The sequence below is a fragment of the Nomascus leucogenys genome, chromosome 13 (genome assembly GCF_006542625.1).
Source record: "Nomascus leucogenys isolate Asia chromosome 13, Asia_NLE_v1, whole genome shotgun sequence".
In the NCBI taxonomy this organism is placed as follows: Eukaryota; Metazoa; Chordata; class Mammalia; order Primates; family Hylobatidae; genus Nomascus; species Nomascus leucogenys.
This window is the reverse complement of record NC_044393.1, coordinates 82,255,581-82,276,421: the sequence shown is the minus strand read 5'-3', so window position 1 is coordinate 82,276,421 and position 20,841 is coordinate 82,255,581. Positions and strand designations below refer to the sequence as shown.

Sequence of the window (20,841 nt, the reverse complement as noted above, 5' to 3'; positions counted from 1 at the left end):
AAAAGAACACTGAAGAATGAGCAGAATCTTTATGAACTAATACAGAATGATTTCCAGGATATATTGTAGAGTGAAACAGCAAAGAATAAAGGAGTATCTATAGTATCCTTACCCTTCATGGAAGAGAGAAAGGATTTAAGAAAAGATACATTTAACTCCTTGCTTTTGCAAAAAGAAATACAGGAAGGATAAAGCAGAAATGAATGTGATTGATGACCTATAGGGACAGATGGAAAAAATAGGAAGGAGACTGGGAATGAGACAAAAGATAGGGATGGAAAAGTGACATTGCCTGAGTGCTTTGTGTTATAGTTCAGATGCTTACAACATGATAATGCTTCCGATGTACCCTCACAATAAATAATTAAAATCAACTGAGATCTAGGGGAACCCAAATGAAATAAAAACAGTAACAAATGAACCTAAATGTATTGCAAATAAATAACATAACCATAAGTGAGTGGGTTAGGGTCGAAAAGAACTAACCTAAGTAACTGGATTTTGACTATTTTGACTAAATATTATAAGCCTTCTAATATGCAAATTGAACTGCACACAAACATTGTACTCAAGTATATAGATTTGTTTTTCACTGCCTTCAATTGTTTTTCATTGGTTAGCAATCGTAAAACGATTTCATGTGTATACTAGGATTACAAAAATGAGTTGCTTGTTACAAGAACCAGGTTTCTCACTATTGAAAAGGGCTAGAAATAAGGAAAGAAGGCTCAGTTGAACTGCAGTGGTTGACATGGAATTGGAATTGAACTCATGTTTTACTCATATATACACATGGTTAGAAATAAATAGATACAGAAATAAATAGATACAGATCTATGTAGAAATACATACAGAAATAGATACATACAGATGTATATGTTTCTGTCTATACATGTGTATGGTGTACACACATATACACATGTAATATACATAAGCATGCACATACATATCTCCTAGCTCTGTCAGCTAAGAACTACGGCAACATTACACCAGCAGCAATGTATTCAACTAGAATACAAATCTAGGTTTCAAAATATCACTCTCCAATAAAAAAAAACAGATCTCCTTAGAGAAATGGTTAATTCGAAGGCAAAGGGAGGGGAAGTACAAGATTAGTCTGAAATGTCTTGTGGTACCAGAATGTAAGGAAGTTTTCAAAAATGGATGGGGACATGTTGGAACAACTAGGAACCAACCTGAAGGAGCTACCAGTGGCCAAATTTGGGACAATTTGAGCAATAAGATAAACAATGATAGTACCTGATTATAAGTCATAGAACAAAGTAAATATCCATAAATTTTTACTGATTTAAACAATTAATGAATATAGAAATACATGAAGAAGACACAGCTCTTCATCACAGTAGAATTCTATTAGTAAATGAAAAAAGAATGACAGAAAAAGAAAATCATGATTTGGCCAACACCTGATAATTGCTATAAGCAAGAATAATAATCATACCTTGGAACGTGTACTGCACTTGAAATATTAAAGAAAAATAGACATTTGATAACTTTAAAATATCTCTGTAGCAAAGTAGGTGCTAAAAATTCAGATTAAAATCTAAAAGAACAAAAATATAATCTATAGCTTCCCATCCAGAAGGGTAAATAACCAGTCAAAAATGAAAAGGAAATATCATATTTGATGACATTTTAGAACCATTTCCATTAAGGACAAGACTCACACTATTGCCTCTACCATTCAAGTTATACGATAGGTTCCCAGCTATGCAAAAATTAAAAACAAATAAACAAAAAGAGGGCAAATAACTGCTGAATCTTTACGAAAAGGAGACAACACTGCCCTTAACTGCAGACACTGACTGTTTACATACAAAATCCAGGAAAATATACAAATATATTTTTTCAAATATTCTATTAGAATTTTGAAAATAATTCAACAAAATTGGTAGAAACAAGATCTCAGCTCACTGCAACCTCTGCCTCCCAGGTTCAAGAGATTCTCCTGCCTCAGCCTCCTGAGTAGCTGGGATTACAGGCACGCACCACCGCGCCCAGCTAATTTTTGTATTTTGGTCACCATGTTGGCCAGGATGGTCTCAATCTCCTGACCTCGTGATCTGCCCACCTCGGCCTCTCAAAGTGCTGGGATTACAGGCATGAGCCACTGCGCCCGGCCTCCAAATTCTTAAGATATATATAAAGTCTCAGAGCAAGACTTTATGGAATAAAATGCACATCAAGAAAATAGCAGCAAAAAAATAATTTAATTTGTGTTCTCTTTAGGTTTTTATTGCTTAACCTATGCTTGTACCCAAAAGAAAAGAACTAAGAAGTCCAGTTTCATTATAGTCATATTCACGAAATCCCAGCAGAAGCATGAGTAAAATGAATAAAGAGGCCACAAATGAAATGCCTGTGTTCCCTGGGAGTAACTACTCAGTCAAAATGTTCCAAAGGCAGTTTGCCAAATGAAAAGACATACTGGGAGTCCAAAAGCTTAAACCAACATTTTACTACAATTACTGGCTTTTCTCCACACTTCTCTCATCCTTCTACCTAAGTTATAGTTGAACTACTACATCTAAATTAGACATTAGTTTCTCTGTGCATTACAAAATACTGTGACTGAGGAGAATAAGAGAAAGGCTTGCAAAATACATGCCCTACATATTTAGACTGGGAACAGCATGAGGTCAGGCTCCAACAATTATCATCTTGGTTGAACCTGGACCAACCAATCGACCTTCCTGCATTCAGCTTCCATATCTGTGAAGTGATTGTAAAGATAACACCTGATTAACTAGAATATAAGTAGTTTTTCATATATTTATTAGCATTGGATTCCCCTTATGCAGACTGTTCATAATTTTGCCTATTACTCTATTAGCTTGTTTTATTGATTTATAGAGATTCTTTACATATTCTAGATACTTAATCTCCATCAGATAAATGCCAATTTTTCCATGGACAGGGACTCTTCTGTGAATTGCAAATTATTTGCTCAGTTCTTTATTATGTCAATTCTTTTCTTCACTAATATGTAGGAAAGCTAAGCGGATGCTAATCATTTTTCTTTAATGGGTTACTTGCTTTTGCCAACCTGTGCCTTGACTTTGCATTTTGTAAGTAAATGTTTTATATCTGATCACACACTTAAATTTAATGATCTAAATATAATAATTGTAATAGTAATCACATAGTACCTGCCCTAACTACGTCATAGGCCTGTTGCACCATTTAAATGATATATTTTGCAGACTATAACTTATAAACTATTATTAAAAAAAAAAAAAAACAACTCTCACAGAAAAGTCACCCACAGATTGCTGGCAAGATGGCCGAATAGGAAGAGCTCCGGTTTGCAGCTCCCAGTGAGATTGACGCAGAAGAAGGGGGATTTCTGCATTTCCAACTGAGGTACCTGGTTCATCTCACTGGGACTGGTTGGACAGTGGGTGTAGCCCACCAAGGGCAAGCCAAAGCAAGATGGGATGTCCCCTCACCCGGGAAGCACAAGGAATTCTCTCCCCCTACCCAAGAGAAGCTGTGAAGGACTGTGAGGGACTGTGCCATGCCATGAGGAACAGTGCACTCCAGACCAGATACTGAACTTCCCTCACAGTCTTTGCAACCCACAGACCAAGAGATTCCCTCCAGTGCCTACACTACCAGGGCCCTGGATTTCAAGCACAAAACTAGGCAACCATTTGGGCAGACACTGAGCTAGCTGCAGTTTTTTTTTCCCAAATGCCAGTGATGCTTGGAACACCAGCAAGATAGAACCATTCACTCCCCTGGAAAGGGGTGCTGAAGCCAGGGAGCCAAGTGGTCTGGCTCAGTGGGTGCCACCCCCACGGAGCATAGGAAACTTAAGATCTAGTGGTTTGAAATTCTCGGTGCCAGCACAGCAGCAGTCTGAGATTCACCTGGGACACTTGAGCTTGGTGGGGGGAGGGGCGTCCGCCATTGCTGACGCTTGAGTAGGAGGTTTTACCCTCACAGAGTAAACAAAGCCACTGCAAAGTTCCAACTGAGCGGAGCACACCGCAGCTCAGCAAGGCCACTGTGGCCAGATTCCCTCTCTAGATTCCTCCTCTCTGGGCAGAGCATCTCTGAAAAAAGGCAGCAGCCCCAGTCAGGGGCTTACAGATGAAACCCCCACCTCCCTGTAACAGAACACCTAGGGGAAGGGGCAGCTGTGGGCACAGCTTCAACAGACTTAAACGTCCCTGCCTGACAGCTCTGAAGAGAGCAGCGGATCTCCCAGCACAGCATTTGAGCTCTGCTAAGGGTCAGATTGCCTCCTCAAGTGGGTCCCTGACCCCCGTGCCTTCTGACTGGGAGACACCTCCCAGTAGGGGCCGTCAGACACCTCATACAGGACAGTCTGGCTGGCATCTGGCTGGTGCCCCTCTGAGATGAAGCTTCCAGAGGAAGGAACAGGCAGCAATCTTTGCTATTCTGTAGCCTCTGCTGGTGATACCCAGGCAAACAGGATCTGGAGTGGACCTCCAGCAAACTCCAGCAGACCTACAGCAGAGGGTCCTGACTGTTAGAAGGAAAACTAACACATAGAAAGAAATAGTATCAACATCAACAAAAAGCATGGCCACTCAGAGACCCTATCCAAAGGTCACCGACTTCAAAGACCAAAGGTAGATAAATCCACGAAGATGGGGAGAAACCAGTGCGAAACGGCTGAAAATTCCAAAAACTAGAATGCCTCTTCTCCTAAGGATCACAACTCCTCAGCAGCAAGGGAACAAAACTGGATGGAGAATGAGTTTGATGAATGAGTTGACGAAAGTAGGCTTCAGAAGGTCAGTAATAACAAACTTCTCCAAGTTAAAGGAACATGTTTTAACCCATCACAAGGAAGCTAAAAGCCTTGAAAAAGGGTTAGACGAATAGCTAACTAAAAGAACCAGTGTAGAGAAGAGCTTAAATGACCTGATGGAGCTGAAAACCACAGTACAAGAACTTCGTGAAGCATACACAAGCTTCAATAGCTGATTCGATCAAGTGGAAGAAAGGATATCAGTGATTGAAGATCAAATTAATGAAATAAAGCAAGAAGACAAGATTAGAGAAAAAAGAGTGAAAAGAAATGAACAAAGCCTCCAAGAAATATGCGACCATGTGAAAAGACCAAATCTACACGTGATTGGTGTACCTGAAAGTGACAGGGAGAATGGAACCAAGTTAGAAAACATTCTTCAGGATATTATACAGGAGAACTTCCCCAACCTAGCAAGACAGGCCAACATTCAAATTCAGGAAATACAGAGAACACCACAAAAATACTCCTCAAGAAGGGCAACCCCAAGACACATAATTGTCAGATTCACCAAGGCTGAACTTAAAGAAAAAATGTTACAGGCAGCCAAAGAGAAAGGCTGGGTTACCCACAAAGGGAAGCCCATCAGACTAACAGCAGATCTCTGCAAAACCCAGTAAGCCAGAAGACAGTGAGGGCCAATATTCAACATTCTTAAAGAAAAGAATTTTCAAACCAGGATTTCATATCCAGCCAAACTAAGTTTCATAAACGAAGGAGAAATAAAATCCTTTACAGACAAGCAAATGCTGAGAGATTCTGTCACCACCAGGCCTGCCTTACAAGAGTCCAGAGGAAGCACTAAAATGGAAAGGAATAACCAGTACCAACCACTGCAAAAACATATCAAACTGTAAAGACCATCGACACTATGAAGAAACTGCATCAACAGGCAAAATAACCAACTAGCATACTAATGACAGGATCAAATTCACACATAACAATATTAACCTTAAATTTAAACAGGCTAAATGCCCCAATTAAAAGGCACAAACTGGAAAATTGGATAAAAAGTCAAGACCCAGTGGTGTGCTGTATTCAGGAAACCCATCTCACGTGCAAAGACACACATAGACTCAAATAAAAGGATGCAGGAATATTTACCAAGCAAATAGAAAGCAAAAAAAAAGCAGGAGTTACAATCCTAGTCTCAGATAAAACAGACTTTAAACCAACAAAGATCAAAAGAGACAAGGCCATCACATAATGGTAAAGGGATCAATGCAACAAGAAGAGCTAACTATCCGAAATATATACAGACCCAATACAGAAGCACTCAGATTCATAAAGCAAGTTCTTATGAAGAGACTTAGACTCCCACACAGTAATAGTTGGGGACTTTAACACCCCACTGTAAATATTAGACAGATGAACGAGACAGAAAATTAATGAGGATATTCAGGACTTGAACTCAGCTCTGGAATAAGCAGACCTAATAGACCTCTACAGAACTCTCCACCACAAATCAACAGAATATACATTCTTCTCAGCACCTCATAGCACTTATTCTAAAATTGACCACACAATTGGAAATAAAACATTCCTCAGCAAATGCAAAAGAACAGAAATCATAACAAACAGTATCTCAGACCACAGTGCAATCAAATTAGAACTCAGGACTAAGAAACTCACTCAAAACCGCACAACTACGTGGAAACTGAACAACCTGCTCCTGAATAACTACCGGGTAAATAACAAAATGAAGGCAGAACTAAAGATGTTCCTTGAAACCAATGAGAACAAAGACACAATGCAACAGAATCTCTGGGACACATTTAAAGCAGTGTTTGGAGGGAAATTTATAGCACTAAATGCCCACAAGAGAAAGCAGGAAAGATCTAAAATTGACACTCTAACATCACAATTGAAAGAACAAGAGAAGCAAGAGCAAACAAATTCAAAAGCTAGCAGAAGACAAGAAATAACTAAGATCAGAGCAGAAATGAAGGAGATACAGGCACAAAAAACCCTTCAAAAAAATCAATTAATCCAGGAGCTGGTTTTTGGAAAAGTTTAACAAAATAGGGGTGGTTCCAGGATGGCCGAATAAGAACAGCTCCACTCTACAGCTCCCAGTGTGAGTGACACAGAAGACGGGTGATTTCTGCATTTCCAACTGAGGTACCGGGTTCATCTCACTGGGGCTTGTCGGACAGTGGGGGCAGGACAGTGGGTGCACAGCCCACTGAGCGTGAGCTGAAACAGGGTGAAGCATCGCCTCACTCGGGAAGCGCAAGGGGTCAGAGAATTCCCTTTCCTAGCCAAGGGAAGTGGTGATGGATGGCACCTGGAAAATCGGGTCACTCCCACCCTAACAGTGCGCTTTTCCAACAGTCTTAGCAAACGGCACACCGGGAGATTATATCCTGTGCCTGGCTTGGAGAGTCCCACACCCATGCAGCCTCACTCATTGCTAGCACAGCAGTCTGAGATTGACCTGCAAGGCGGCAGCGAGGCTGGGGAAGGGGCGCCTGTCATTGCTGAGGCTTGAGTAGGTAAACTGGGTGGAGCCCACCGCAGCTCAAGGAGGCCTGCCTGCCTCTGTAGACTCCATCTCTGGGGGCAGGGCATAGCCGAATAAAAGGCAGCAGAAACCTGTGCAGACTTAAATGTCCCTGTCTGACAGCTTTGAAGTTTGTAGTGGTTCTCCCAGCACAGAGTTTGAGATCTGAGAACAGACAGACTGCCCCCTCAAGTGGGTCCCTCACCCCCAAGTAGCCTAACTGGGAGGCACCATCCAGTAGGGGCAGACTGACACCTCACATGGCTGGCTATCCCTCTGAGACGAAGCTTCCAGAGGAACGATCAGGCAGCAACACTTGCTGTTCAGCAATATTCACTGTTCTGCAGCCAATGCTGCTGATACCCAGGCAAAGAGGGTCTGAAGTGGACCTCCAGCAAACTCCAACAGACCTGCAGCTGAGGGTCCTGACTCTTAGAAGGAAAACTAACAAACAGAAAGGACATCCACACCAAAACCCCATCATCAAAACCCTGTCACCATCATCAAAGACCAAAGGTAGATAAAACCACAAAGATGGGGAAAAAACAGAGCAGAAAAGCTGAAAATTCTAAAAATCAGAGCACCTCTCCCCCTCCAAAGGAACGTAGCTCCTCACCAGCAACAGAACAAAGCTGAATGGAGAATGACTTTGACGAGTTGAGAGAAGACTTCAGACGATCAAACTTCTCTGAGCTAAAGGGGGAAGTTCGGACCCATTGCAAAGAAGTTAAAAACCTTGAAAAATGATTAGACAAATGGCTAACTAGAATAACCAATGTACAGAAGCTCTTAAATGACCTGACGGAGCTGAAAAACATGGCACAAGAACTACGTGATGAATGCACAAGCTTCAGCAGCCGATTTCATCAACTGGAAGAAGGTATCAGTGATTGAAGATCAAATGAATGAAATGAAGTGAGAAGAGAAGTTTAGAGAAAAAAGAGTAAAAAGAAATGAACAAAGCCTCCAAGAAACATGGGACTATGTGAAAAGACCAAATCTACGTCTGATTGGTGTACCTGAAAGTGACGGGGAGAATGGAACCAAGTTGGAAAACACTCTGCAGGATATTACACAGGAGAACTTCCCTAACCTAGCAAGGCAGGCCAACATTCAAATTCAGGAAACACAGGGAATGCCACAAAGATAATCCTCAATAAGAGCAACTCCAAGACACATAATTGTCAGATTCACCAAAGTTGAAATGAAGGAAAAAATGTTAAGGGCAGCCAGAGAGAAAGGTCGGGTAACCCACAAAGGGAAGCCCATCAGACTAACAGCAGATCTCTCGGCAGAAACTCTACAAGCCAGAAGAGAGTGGGGGCCAATATACAACATTCTTAAAGAAAAGAATTTTCAACCCAGAATTTCATATCCAGCCAAACTAAGCTTCATAAGTGAAGGAGAAATAAAATCCTTTACAGACAAACAAATGCTGAGAGGTTTTGTCACCACCAGGCCTGCCTTGCAAGAGCTCCTAAAGGAAGCACTAAACATGGAAAGGAACAACCAGTACCAGCCACTGCAAAAACATGCCAAATTGTAAAGACCATCAATGCTAGGAAGCAACTGCATCAACTAACGTGCAAAATAACCAGCTAACATCATAATGACAGGATCAAATTCACACATAACAATATTACCCTTGAATGTAAATGGGCTAAAAGCTCCAATTAAAAGACACAGACTGGCAAACTGGATAAAGAGTCAAGACCCATCAGTGTGCTGTATTCAGGAAACCCATCTGATGTGCAGAGACACACATAGGCTCAAAATAAAGGGATGGAGGAAGATCTACCAAGCAAATGGAAAACAAAAAAAGGCAGGGGTTGCAATCCTAGCCTCTGATAAAACAGACTTTAAACCAACAAAGATCAAAAGAGACAAAGAAGGCCATTACATAATGGTAAAGGGATCAATTCAACAAGAAGAGCTAACAATACTAAACATATATGCACCCAATACAGGAGCACCCAGATTCATAAAGCAAATCCTTAGAGATCTACAAAGACACTTAGACTCCCACACGATAATAATGGGAGACTTTAACACCCCCCTGTCAACATTAAGCAGATCAACAAGACAGGAAGTTAACAAGGATATACAGGAATTGAACTCAGCTCTGCACCAAGCAGACCTAATAGACATCTACAGAACTCTCCACCACAAATCAACAGAATATACGTTCTTCTCAACACCACATCACACTTATTCCAAAATTGACCACATAGTTGGAAGTAAAGCACTCCTCAGCAATTGTAAAAGAACAGAAATCACAACAAACTGTCTCTCAGACAACAGTGCAATCAAATTAGAACTCAGGACTAAGAAACTCACTCAAAACTGCACAACTACATGGAAACTGAACAACCTGCCCCTGAATGACTACTGGGTACATAACAAAACGAAGGCAAAATTAAAGATGTTCTTTGAAACCAATGAGAAGAAAGACACAACATACCAGAATCTCTGGGACACATTTAAAGCAGTGTGTAGAGGGAAATTTATAGCACTAAATGCCCACAAGAGAAAGCAGGAAAGATCTAAAATTAACACCCTAACATCACAATTAAAAGAACTAGAGAAGCCAGAGCAAACACATTCAAAAGCTAGCAGAAGGCAAGAAATAACTAAGACCAGAGGAGAACTGAAGGAAATAGAGACACAAAAAACCCTTCAAAAAATCAGTGAATCCAGGAGCTGATTTTTTGAAAAGATCAACAAAATTGATAGACCGCTAGCAAGACTAATAAAGAAAAAAAGACAGAAGAATCAAATAGACGCAATAAAAAATGACAAAGGGGATATCACCACCGATCCCACAGAAATACAAACTACCATCAGAGAATACTATAAACACCTCTATGCAAATAAACTAGAAAATCTAGAAGAAATGGAAAAATTCCTTGACACATACACTCTCCCAAGACTAAACCAGGAAGAAGTTGAATCTCTGAATAGACCAATAACAGGCTCTGAAATTGAGGCAATAATAGCTTACCAACCATAAGAAGTCCAGGATCAGATGGATTCACAGCCAAATTCTACCAGAGGTACAAGGAGGAGCTGGTACCATTCCTTCTGAAACTATTCCAATCAATAGAAAAAGAGGGAATCCTCCCTAACTCATTTTATGAAGCCAGCATCATACTGATACCAAAGCCTGACAGAGGCACAACAAAAAAAAGAGAATTTTAGACCAATATCCTTGACGAACACTGATGCAAAAATCCTCAACAAAATATTGGCAAACCGAATCCAGCAGCACATCAAAAAGCTTATCCACCATGATCAAGTGGGCTTCATCCCTGGGATGCAAGGCTGGTTCAAGATATGCAAATCAATAAACATAATCCAGCATATAAACAGAACCAAAGACAAAAACCACATGATTATCTCAATAGATGCAGAAAGGCCTTTGACAAAATTCAACAGCCCTTTATGCTAAAAACTCTCAATAAACTAGGTATTGATGGAATATATCTCAAAATAATAAGAGCTATTTATGACAAACCCACAGCCAATATCATACTGAATGGGCAAAAACTGGAAGCATTCCCCTTGAAAACCAGCACAAGACAGGGATGCCCTCTCTCACCACTCCTATTCAACATAGTGTTGGAAGTTCTGGCCAGGGCAATCAGGCAAGAGAAAGAAATAAAGGGTATTCAGTTAGAAAAAGAGGAAGTCAAATTGTCTCTGCTTGCAGATGACATGATTGTATATTTAGAAAACCCCATCGTCTCAGCCCAAGATCTCCTTAAGCTGATAAGCAACTTCAGCAAAGTCTCAGGATACAAAATCGATGTGCAAAAATCACAAGCATTCCTATACAGCAATAACAGACAAACAGAGAGCCAAATCATGAGTGAACTCTCATTCACAATTGCTACAAAGAGAATAAAATACTTAGGGATACAACTTACAAAGGATGTGAAGGATCTCTTCAAGGAGAACTAGAAACCACCCCTCAAGGAAAGAAGAGAGGACACAAACAAATGGAAAAACATCCCATGCTCACTGATAGGAAGAATCAATATCGTGAAAATGGCCATATTGCCCACAGTAATTTACAAATTCAATGCTATCCCCATCAAGCTACCATTGACTTTCCTCATAGAATTGGAAAAAAACTACTTTAAATTTCATATGGAACCAAAAAAGAGCCTGCATAGCCAAAACAATCCTATGCAAAAAAGAACAAAGCTGGAGGCATCACACTACCTGACTTCAAACTATACTACAAGGCTACAGTAACCAAAACAGCATGGTGTTGGTAACAAAACAGATATATAGAAGAATGGAACAGAACAGAAGCCTCAGAAATAACACCATACATCTACAACCATCTGACCTTTCACAAATCTGACAAAAACAAGAAATGGAGAAAGGATTCCCTATTTAATAAATGGTGTTGGGAAAACTCGCTAGCCATATGCAGAAAACTGAAACTGGACCCCTTCCTTACACCTTATACAAAAATTAACTCAAGGTAGATTAAAGACTTAAACATAAGACCTAAAACCATAAAAACCCTACAAGAAAACCTGGGCAATACCATTCAGGACATAGGAATGGGCAAAGACTTTATGTCTAAAACACCAAAAGCAATGGCAACAAAAGCCAAAATTGACAAATGGGATCTAATTAAACTAAAGAGCTTCTGCACAGCAAAAGAAACTATCATCAGAGTGAACAGACAACCTACAGAATGGGAGAAAATTTTTGCAATATATCCATCTGACAAAGGGCTAATATCCAGAATCTACAAAGAACTTAAACAAATGTACAAGAAAAAAACAAACAACCCCATCAAAAAGTAGGTGAAGGATATGAGCAGACATTTCTCAAAAGAAGACATTTATGCAGCCAACATAATGAAAATGCTCATCATCACTGGTCATCAGAGAAATGCAAATCAAAACCACAATGAGATACCATCTCACACCAGTTAGAATGGTGATCATTAAAAAGTCAGGAAACAACAGATGCTGGAGAGGATGTGGAGAAACAGGAACGCTTTTACACTGTTGGTGGGAATGTAAATTAGTTCAACCATCGTGGAAGACAGTGTGGTAATTCCTCAAGGATCTGGAACCAAAAATACCATTTGACCCTGCAATCCCATTACTGGGTATATACCCAAAGATTATAAATCATTTTACTATAAAGCACATGCACATGTATGTTTATTGCGGCACTACTGACAATAGCAAAGACTTGGAACCAACCCAAATGTCCATCAATGATGGACTGGATAAAGAAAATGTAGCACATATACACCATGGAATACTATGCAGCCATAAAAAAGGATGAGTTCATGTCCTCTAACACAAGAACAGAAAACCAAACACCTCGGCCGGGCGCGGTGGCTCACGCTTGTAATCCCAGCACTTTGGGAGGCCGAGGCGGGCGGATCACGAGGTCAGGAGATCGAGACCACGGTGAAACCCCGTCTCTACTAAAAAATACAAAAAATTAGCTGGGCGTGGTGGCGGGCGCCTGTAGTCCCAGCTACTCGGAGAGGCTGAGGCAGGAGAATGGCGTGAACCCGGGAGGCGGAGCTTGCAGTGAGCTGAGATTGCACCACTGCACTCCAGCCTGGGCGACAGAGCGAGACTCCATCTCAAAAAAAAGAAAACCAAACACCTCATGTTCTCACTCATAAGTGGGAGCTGAACAATGAGAACATACGGACACAAGAGAGGAACATCACACACCGGGGCCTTTCAGTGGGGGTGGGGCTAGGAGAGGGATAGCATTAGGAGAAATACCTAACGTAGATGATGGGTTGATGGGTGCAGCAAACCACCACGGCACGTGTATACCTATGTAACAAAACTATACATTCTGCACATGTACCACAGAACTTAAAGTATAATAAAAAAAAAAAGTCACCCACAACTCTACCTCAAAATAGGACATGTGAAAAACAACTTGTTTAAAAGCAATCAAAATTCTTATTTAATTAATAATAACCTGAAAGTTCTCAGGAATCACCTCCAACCTTAATTTATGGTATCCCAATGGGAGAGCCATACTACCCAGGGATTCCCCACTGGAACTTCCTCTATAAAAGTGTCAATTCTAATGGATTACACCCTCAATCTTACTGTTTCACAAAATGAGAGAGGAGCTTTAAGAGCCTATGTTAAATTCCCTGCTGAAAATGGCTATTACTTTCAGGCTGACTTGCAGAGCACTTCACAAATAGACTCTCAGGACTTACATCTTCCTCATTTATACAATTCCCTTTAATAATGTGATCCAGATTAATAGAGTCCTAAAGACTAGACTGCAATGACTTAAAAAGATTTCGCTACATAATTTGAAGAAAGTCAAATTTTTTACACTTGCTCCTAATGATAACTTAAGTCACAAAATGGGCAGCGCAGAGTGTGGTAAGCAGAATTATGGTTGCCCAAAGAGATCCATGTCCTAATCCCTAGAACCTGTGATTAGTCACACGGCAAAGGAGACTGCGGATGTAATTAAGGTTACGGACCTTGAGATGGGAAGAGTAGCCAGAATTATCCAGGTGGAATCAATCTAATCACATGAGCCCTTAAAAAGAGGAAGGAAGCACATAAGAGTGGGTCAGAGAGAGGCAACGTAAGAAGAATGTGACCCACCATTGCTGGTTTTGAAGATGGAGGAAGGAAACCATGAATGAACCAAGGAATATGGTGGCCTCTGGGAGCCAGAAAGGCAAGAAAACAGATTTTCCCCTAGAGCCTCCAAAAAGGAACACAGCCCTGCCAACACCTTGATTTTACTGCAATCAGATTTATGTTAGACTTCTCACCTACAAAACCGTAAGATAATAAATTTATGTTGTTTAAGCCACTAAGTTTGTGTGAGTAGAAAATTAATACACAGAAGACACCTAGCTTGTTTTCAGCAAAACAAACTGGTTAGAAGAGCATAGTCGAACCTGGCTCTGAGCTAAAATCACAACTACTTGTCAACTGTGTAAACTTTTATCAATTATTAACCTCCCTGTGCCTCAGTTTTCTCATCTGTAAAATGGGACTGATAATAAATTGTTATAAAATTGTTGAAAGACTAAATGAGTTAATTCATGTAAAGCACTTAAGACATTGCTTCACCATATAGTAGGCACTAAACACATATTAACCTCTGCTATTATTGACTTTAATCAATAATATTTTTACCTTCTTTTTTGGTCATGCACCAAAAAAAAAAGCACATGATCAAGTCTTCAAAATAGTCAAGGAAATGAACCCATCTAAAAAGAAACGTCTGGCCGGGCACGGTGGCTCATGACTGTAATCCAAACACTTTGGGAGGCCACGGCAGGCAATTACCTGAGGTCAGGAGTTTGAGACCAGCCCGGCTGACATAGTGAAACCCTGTCTCTACAAAAATTAGCTGGGCGTGGTGGTGCATGCCTGTAATCCCAGCTACTTGGGAGGCTGAGGCAGGAGAACTGCATGAGCCCAGAAGGAGGAGGTTGCAGTGGGCCGAGATCACACCACTGCACTCCAGCTTGGGCCACAAGAGTGAAACACCGTCTCAAATAAATAAATAAATAAAAGGTTTATACATATCTCTACAAGCAGTCTCCATAATGCTCCTAGCCCCAGTCAACCACCAAGCAGTTCTTCAACAGTAATTCCTAATAATACCAAAGTCAGAGTGTCACCATGAACTCCACTAAGTGATGAATGCAAACTCCAGAAGCTGACAGATAAAGTGCCTATCAAAAAGGCCTATCATAGTAAGAATAATAGATGTAGCAAAATTAGCTTCTACTGAAATTTGCCATAATTGGCATATTTCAGCTTATTTTATATTTATACAACACTCATTTGCAAAGCCTGCCCTGTCATTTCTTCATAAATAATTAAATTTTTTATTTCACTTGGCCACTGACTTGGCAACATTTACATAAATTAATATAACCAGGCTAAGCAGTAATGATTCGCATTACAAAAAAGCAAAGATGTAACAACTGGTAATTTCCATGAAAGGCAGAGATAAAATACAAATCAAAGGTACAAATATATTTTGTTTCATAATTCCACAGTCTACAACCCCTCAGAGCAGTGTTCAAACTCAAAAGCAACATTACATCAGAAAGAGGGAGAAAACAAAACCTTTCTAGCTCCAAGAAGAGGCTGGAGTACAAACTATTGTAAAGTATCATAATAAAAATAAATGATTGCAATTTTTTAAAACTTGGCTACTAATTAAACGAAAATCTATTATCAAATTCTATACTTTCCTGTAGTTAAAGTAATAAACTTGAAGATTCCAAGCCTAAATAATCCTAAAATAATTTTAAGTGGCATTTTAAAGGTAACAAAATATGCCCCAACAATATATTAAGCTCTCAACAGAAACATTTCCAATTAGTTACACGAAATGTACTGATTGAATCCAAATTGTTTTTCTATTTTTTTCTACTTTTTCATTATTTCAAGCTCTACAGAACTAATAAGAACTATAAGAACTAATTTTTATCTGAAAAGACAATGATAATAAACATTACAATTTTGTTAAAAGGCAATGAAGATTTTGGCTGCCACAAGAAGGCACCTGTGAGGCATCCCACAAAAGACATCCAGTCTTCTCCCCCAACCCAAAGTTACATAGCAGAGAAACTCTCTGCAGAGGCCCAGAAGTTCTCCAAGCCCAGTTGAGCTGAACCCTCTGCAAAGGCAAGCCTAAGGCAATCCACAAGATTCCCCTAAATCTTTGCATTCAAAGTATACCCTCCTGCCCTCAACCTTAAACATAACCCCAAAATGGCTTTGTCTTGTTCAATCGGATATTGGATATCTCCAAAGAAAAAAAGATAAGTTTGTAGATATTTCCTCAAAGTGTGTTACAGGTATGACTATGAGTGCACACGTGGATGCATGCACATTTAGGAGTGGAGAGGGCATAGGACAGAGGTCACACACTCAAAAGCTCCCCGGGCCAGACATTGAATGTAATACATGAGATAAATGAGTAAAAGCTACTAGGAGTAATAAAGATTATAGCACAAAGGAAAGCATATGCTCTATCAAAAAGCATCCAAACTCAACTTTAGAAAAACAGTGCTAGTCGCCCAGGTGTGATGGCTCACGTCTGTAATGCCAGCACTTTGGGAGGCCAGGAGTTTGAGACCAGCCTGGCCAACATGGTGAAACCCTGTCTCTACTAAAAATACAAAAATTAGCTGGGCATGGTGGCAGGCACCTGTAATCCCAGCTTCTCTTGAGGCCGAGGCAGGAGAATCCCTTGAACCCGGGAGGCAGAGGTTGCAGAGAGCCAAAATTGTGCCACTACACTCCAGCCTGGACAACACAGCGAGACACCGTCTCAAAAAAAAAGAAAAAGAAAGAAAAACAGTGCTAGTCAAATAAAACACAGATGCAGCTGGATTCAGCAGGCAGGCCAGGTTCAGCTGCCACTTTTCAACCCTGATAATGCAACAGCCCAATAAATCACTGTACATCTTATTTGCTCTGAAGGTTGCAAAGGGCTCATCACAGGTTCCAACGCACTTACCTCAGGCCCATCCAGCCCAGCTCAACCTAGCTTAGCCCCCAAAAAGCTCCTCCAGGTCTCTACCTAGGAACTAAGGTACACTAAAAAGCTTAGTGGCTGAAGAATTAAAATACTTACCACTTGAGCTTCCAGCAGTAGAATAGTGAGAGGTATCAAGGAATTTTCGAGAAGTAGGGAGGTTTGTAACATCAATCAGAGGAACAGAAGCATCTTTCACAAGGGAGCTGAATGGGAAAAGAAGCACTAGTTACTACTTTCTCCAAAACCAACTAAAGTCCTCCCACTACATGCCCCACCCTTACCACTTTTGTTTTTGTCATGAGCCCTCTTTACACTAGAACTGGATCTCCCCAGTATATACTATACTGGATCTGCCCAGTATAGTTCCAATAAAGAGGTGACTGTCACAGACAGGGGTATAAAAATGTATTGTAAGGGTTCCAAGCACTTAAATTTTTATTTTGTCATTTCATTCAATGCTGTTTACAAAATTAGTGTAGTGTATTCTGGATCAACTGGATAACCACCTTGTAATAACACTATGCCAGGCAATTTCACTGTCCTCCTTTGTATCTGTATTAAATATTAATTTATCAACAAAGAAAGATCAAATGACAACATGCCATGATACTGAATAAAGGTTTAACTAGTGTTTACTTGTGTTTTTCAGGCTATAGTTTTTGACATATTCCGGAAGTTTACTAAAGAGACTCATAAATTTCGTGACGTGGACAATCACAACAATTAAAATAACTTAAGGATCTCAAACAGGTTAATTCAGTATTTACCCATTTCACCTTTCCTAAGAAGGCCAAGCCCCTCATCTTAATGATTAACTTTAAATAAACTAATAAATTTTAAATAAACTCATAAATCAACTTCCTTCAAAATAAACACATTTATTTTAAATCACGAAAACTATAAAAAACAAAATTTCAAAGTAATTCCCATCTCAAAGTACCTGTTAAGTGAAAGAATGCAGGCTATGCCAAGCCAACTAAATCCTACGCCCTGCTCTCAAGAAATGGAATCATCTCGCACACTATCTACAACAGAAGAGCCCCTCGAAGCCAAATCCAAGGGTAGGGAAGTCAAAGCTATAATTCTCACTTTTTAGTACTGAAATACATCATCAGTAGCAGTGGCTAGAGCAGGCAAAGGGGAGGCAGGGAAGAGACCACACCCATAGGAAAGATTTCTTCAAATGGAAGGAAGGAAGGATGTGTGCAATTGGGAACAACATCTGCCCCCACCACAGCAATATATCCCCATCTCCCTCACACACTCCTTTTGGAACAAATGTGCTAGGTATGTGTGTTTATAATCCAATAAAAAAGAAACATGTTTTTTCAGAGAACTTTGAAAAATAAAGTTTGTTAAGTGATAATTCGGGTTCAAGTGATAATTTCGCGCTGTGCCTCAGCCTCTCCGAGTAGCTGGGACTACAGGCGCCCGCCACCACGCCCAGCTAATTTTTTTTTTTTGTATTTTTAGTAGAGACGGGGTTTCACCGTGGTCTCGATCTCCTGACCTCATGATCCGCCCGCCTCGGCCTCCCAAAGTGCTGGGATTACAAGCGTGAGCCACCGCGCCCGGCAGTGAGCCGAGATTGCGCCACTGCACTCCAGCCTGGGTGATAGAGCGAGACTCCGTCTCAAAAAAAAAAAAAAAAAAAAGAGCAAAATTATCACTTAAGGTTTTATTCTTTTCGCTGAGTACAAATAATGTGGGAGCCACTGTCCTAGGCCTTGAGGATCGCTATGACAGTCATTAACTTCTCCCTTTTACTTGTTACAGGGAAACAGGGAATCATTACTCGAACGATTCTTCAGCATCCATTATGAGCTTGGCACTGTGCTCAGTGCTGAGAATGTGAGTATGACTAAGATATGAACTAAACCAAACAGCATATTTCCAATTATTAAAATCACTCACAGGCTAATGTGAAAAGTGGAATATAAGATATTAAAGTGACAGAAAGCATTTACCAGGAATTGAACTGGCATCCTCCCAACAACTCTTTTCCACCAATATAAACCTGTAAGTTCCTAGCCTAAACTATCTTAAGAAAATCCAACAGTCCTCAAATCCAATAACTTTTCATAATGGTTTATCTATTTATAAAATAAATTAGATAATAGATTTGTCCGTTCTTTCATGATTTATTACTTCTTTTGTCTTCTCATTTTTTTCCACTCAATGACGTCATCCTCTTTCACCTGCATTTTACTCACAATTAGAAAACACTTTACAGGTCCCCCTAGGCCCTGGATACAGATGCCCAAAGACACAGAGAGCTCTTTCCACCATCTTTCCGTGCCACCGTAATGGTGTGCATAAATGTCCTGTCTGCTGCTTTCAGGAGCATCGACAATGCCGAAAAGAGAGGGAAACACCTGGTTCTTATTAGACCTTGCTCCAAAGTCATTGTCTGGTGTCTTCATCAACTGTGATGACAAAGCATGGGCATATGGGCGAATTTGAAATCACTGATGATCATAGAGCTGGGAAAATTATTGTGAACCTCACAGTGTGAACAAGTTGTTGGGAGCAAGTGTGATCAGCCCCAGATTTGATGCCCAACTCAAAGATCTAGAAAAATCTAGAAAAATCACAGACTAATCTGCTCCCATCCCACCAGTTTGGTTTCATTGTACTGACTCAGCTCACATCATGGACCATGAAGAAGCAACCCAAAAACACACAGGAGAGAAAATCCTGGGGTTCTTCATCTATGGATGTAATACATATTTACAAATAAAATGCTTCAATGGACAAATGAATAAAGTAAAATAAAAATGTTTTAATTATAAAAAAAAGACAGATTTATGGTACTGCTACAAAGTAAAAAAACTTCAACTTTAAATGACAGGAAAAATATAATACATTGTCTAAATATTTAAATATTTCTAGAACAAAGTGGAGGAATTATTTTTAAAGCACAGATAAACAAAGATATCAATCAGCAGGAAAATTCAATTATATAGCTGGAATACTGCCTGCCACACCTAATGATGAAACAGTTGTTACTGTGTGTGTGCACACTGATATTTTTATATGTGTATTTATCATAGTACACACTTCTATGAACACAGATGTACATGCACATCACTTTAGATTAAATCCTACAATTATTTTCTCAGTTTCAACCTAAAAACATATTTCAGTTAAATTTAGGGTGATAAACGGCTTACCATTTCAACTCTGAAAAACATAACCTGCTGATTTTATTATCAGAGCCAGAAGGGCCCTCAAATTCCATCAATAAACTTTTAGAAAGTCAATTTACTGCAAAACTATTTTCATACACTCATCTCTCTCTCTAAAATTTTCCCTTAGGCTTCAATTTTCTCCTTTGTGAGCACTAACCCAAAGGCAAGTAACTCTGGAAATGACTTTAGTTTTTCTCCTGCTGTTTTATGAAAGGACTTAGTCTCAAAAGTTCCAGAGAAAGGGGGCACATCCACTCACTTTGTGACTACAGACATGAATGAAGCTCAGCATAAGGTAGGTGCTATTGTAGAATATCGCATTAAATAGTATGGACCTCAGTTTCTATTTCACAACAGAAAAAAAGACCTCTTCTCACCACAGCCAGAGATAAAGCTGAGAAGGGATTAATTAACACCTTCAACGGGTTTTTAATCTCACAGAGAAAGCATTTTTTGAAAACAAAAAATAAAATAAAAATTAGCATGTTCTTTTGGAAATATTGATACTTATTTTTCATTTTAAATACATGATTACAAATTTTTATTTTAAATCCATTCAGAATCATTCATAGCTGAGATCAAAAGACAACTGATGTACAGTAAATCCCTGCTAGTATAAAACGGTCCCCCCAAAATTACCAATTATATATTGTGACTGAGTGCATTTTGCCAATTAATAGCAACATGGTAGAGGACAGGAAAAGTATACAACAAATTAAACCAAAAACAAGCAACAACCACTGCCACTGTAACCTCAAGGACTTCCTGGCCATTAACCAACATCCAACTAGTAAAGCTCT

General features: G+C 39.8%; 1 protein-coding gene across 2 annotated transcripts in view; it reads right to left on the bottom strand.

The window, feature by feature from the left end:
- EXOC4 (exocyst complex component 4) overlaps positions 1-20,841 on the bottom strand; it is an 821,125-nt gene that overhangs the window by 739,335 nt on the left and 60,949 nt on the right. For both annotated transcript variants that reach the window (XM_003261356.1, XM_030825691.1), the window contains one exon: positions 16,947-17,053. In XM_003261356.1, coding sequence (XP_003261404.1) covers positions 16,947-17,053 — 107 coding nt within the window. The remainder of the gene's footprint in view (positions 1-16,946; positions 17,054-20,841) is intronic.